Genomic DNA, 2,500 nt, shown 5'->3' on the forward strand with positions numbered 1-2,500 from the left:
TAGATCACCCACCTCTCTCTCTCTCTCTCTCTCTCTCTCTCTCCCTCTCTCTCTCTCTCCCTCTCTCTCTCTCTCTGGCTTCAGCCAGCATGACAGCAGCTAGAGACTCTGATCAGTGACTACTCTTTTATTTGTCTGTCTGTCCATTAAGGTGTGACATTTATTAGCAAAAAAACGAAGCAAAGCTCAAGAAAACACAGCTCGAGTCGACCCAGACACTGAATTGCCATGGCGACATGCTTGCTCTGGCTCAGTGATCCCAGGTGTGCTGAGCCCTGCACAGACATGCAGAGTCGTTGCATTCTCACAGTAGAACCCAGCGTGCAGGAGAAAGCAGGAACACACTCCTGGGTTCTTGGAGTCCCGCTGCAGTGTCACACGCTCTCCTGTTTCTTCAGTTGGCCCTGCTGCTCTGACTTAAGTCTACTGCGATACCTAAAGTGGCGCGTTAGGAGACACAGAGGCAGACTCTGCTGAAATGCTCGTGGTCTGTACTTCTAACCATCAAAATGGCTGGATAAGAACTTTCTTCTTTGCACTTTTTCATGTATCTCTCTCTCTCTCTCTCTTTCTCTCTCTCTCTCTCGACAGAAACAGTGCAGTCTGAAAGTCCAAACCAGCCCAGTGAGGGGGACATTAAGGACCAGCCAGAAAATGGTGAGTCTCTCTGCCTTCATGTAACACACGCATGCTCCCAGAGCTGCTAGCCAGTGCTCTTCCAAGTGTTGTGTTGTCCAGTCATATACCGAATGGCCAAGTGGAAAATTTCTGTAGTTCCTGGATCTTTGCTAAAGCAAAGGGCTTGACACACCAAGGTGATGGGATTGATTCCCAGTAGGCATGGATACCGTCAAACCGATCAATACCTGTAATCATGCAGCATGACTTGAGTTTTGTGTAACAAACAACTGCACCTGTTACGTTTAATTGTAACAAGCTGATGTGCACGGAGCACTTTGTGTGGACGCTCGGCACACACCGAGGGTGCCTGAGGAAGAGGAGGAGGAGAACCAGAGTCTCCACCCACACAAGCCCCAGGCTGTCCTCACTGCTGTCGTCTGGGACCTAGAACACCTAGAACCCACCTGGACAGTCTCATACAACACACCTAGAACCCACCTGGACAGTCTCACAACCCACCTAGAACCCACCTGGACAGTCTCACACAACATACCTAGAACCCACCTGGACAGTCTCACACAACACACCTAGAACCCACCTGGACAATCTCACACAACACACCTAGAACCCACCTGGACAGTCTCACACAACACACCTAGAACCCACCTGGACAGTCTCACACAACACACCTAGAACCCACCTGGACAGTCTCACACAACACACCTAGAACCCACCTGGACAGTCTCACCCAACACATCTAGAACCCACCTGGAGAGTCTCACACTACCCACCTAGAACCCACCTGGACAGTCTCGTCTCACACTACATACCTAGAACCCACCTGGACAATCTCACACTACACACCTAGAACCCACCTGGACAGTCTTGTCTCACACTACATACCTAGAACCTACCTGGACAGTCTCACACAACACACCTAGAACCCACCTTCAGTAGCATGCACACTGCACACTACCTACGGACATACACACTGCTCATCTGTACTAGGGGTTTATGGATGTTAAACAGGACGGGTACCACGGGGCTGGTGTTGGTCAGTGAGGCTCCTCCATGTCCATGATTCAGTTCATCAGCTGATTATAAAGTGGAGTCACATTGGAGCAGAGAAAGCACTAAAAAGTGCAGGGATGTGGCTTAAACCTGAGAAGTGTCTTTTACAGGAAATGGGCTGTCTGCCTAAGCCAAGCCCTCCATGACAGTCAGATCCCACAGAAACAGTCACACTCTTACAGTCTGACTCTGTTATGTTATTAGACTTGTATTGTTACATTGTTGCATCCAACCTCTCCACCTAGTTACTGTCTATTTTAGTTGCGTTGTTATGGTCTGACCGAGCGGCTTGTTACAGTCTGACTCTGTTATGTTATTAGACTTGTATTGTTACATTGTTGCATCCAACCTCTCCACCTAGTTACTGACTATTTTAGTCGCGTTGTTATGGTCTGACCGAGCGGCTTGTTACAGTCTGACTCTGTTGCGATGTTGCAGCATGGCTGCTGTAACATTTGCTTTGATTCAGTGTGAGTAAAGCGAAAGGAAAGTTGTGGAGGCTCCTCCTGCTGTGACCCACAGAGCTGAGCGCATGTCTGCCAGCGCAGAAGCTACCCAGTGCTCACCACGCTCATCTGCAGATCAGTACAGGCATGTGCACTGCTGGTTCTATGCCATTGTGTACACTGGCCCAGCGTGACCTGCACTTGTGTTTACACAGATTTAGAGGGTACGCACAGATGAGTCACTCGTTGAGGTCTCCCATCTCATATGCAGAGAGAGACCCATCTCCTCATTGCTCTCCCTCCTGACGTCTCTCTCTCTCTCTCTCTCTCTCTCTCTCTCTCTCTCTCTCTCTCTCTCACTC

General features: G+C 49.5%; 1 protein-coding gene across 12 annotated transcripts in view; it reads left to right on the forward strand.

Moving 5' to 3' along the window:
* The window catches only part of nfia (nuclear factor I/A), a 153,312-nt gene that overhangs the window by 99,783 nt on the left and 51,029 nt on the right, over positions 1–2,500 (forward strand). For all 12 annotated transcript variants that reach the window (XM_027005478.3, XM_027005480.3, XM_081708191.1 and 9 more), the window contains exon 3: positions 592–657. In XM_027005478.3, the coding sequence (XP_026861279.2) occupies positions 592–657 (66 nt within the window). The remainder of the gene's footprint in view (positions 1–591; positions 658–2,500) is intronic.

The sequence above is a fragment of the Electrophorus electricus genome, chromosome 26 (genome assembly GCF_041902795.1).
Source record: "Electrophorus electricus isolate QZ-2024a chromosome 26, ASM4190279v1, whole genome shotgun sequence".
NCBI lineage: Eukaryota > Metazoa > Chordata > Actinopteri > Gymnotiformes > Gymnotidae > Electrophorus > Electrophorus electricus.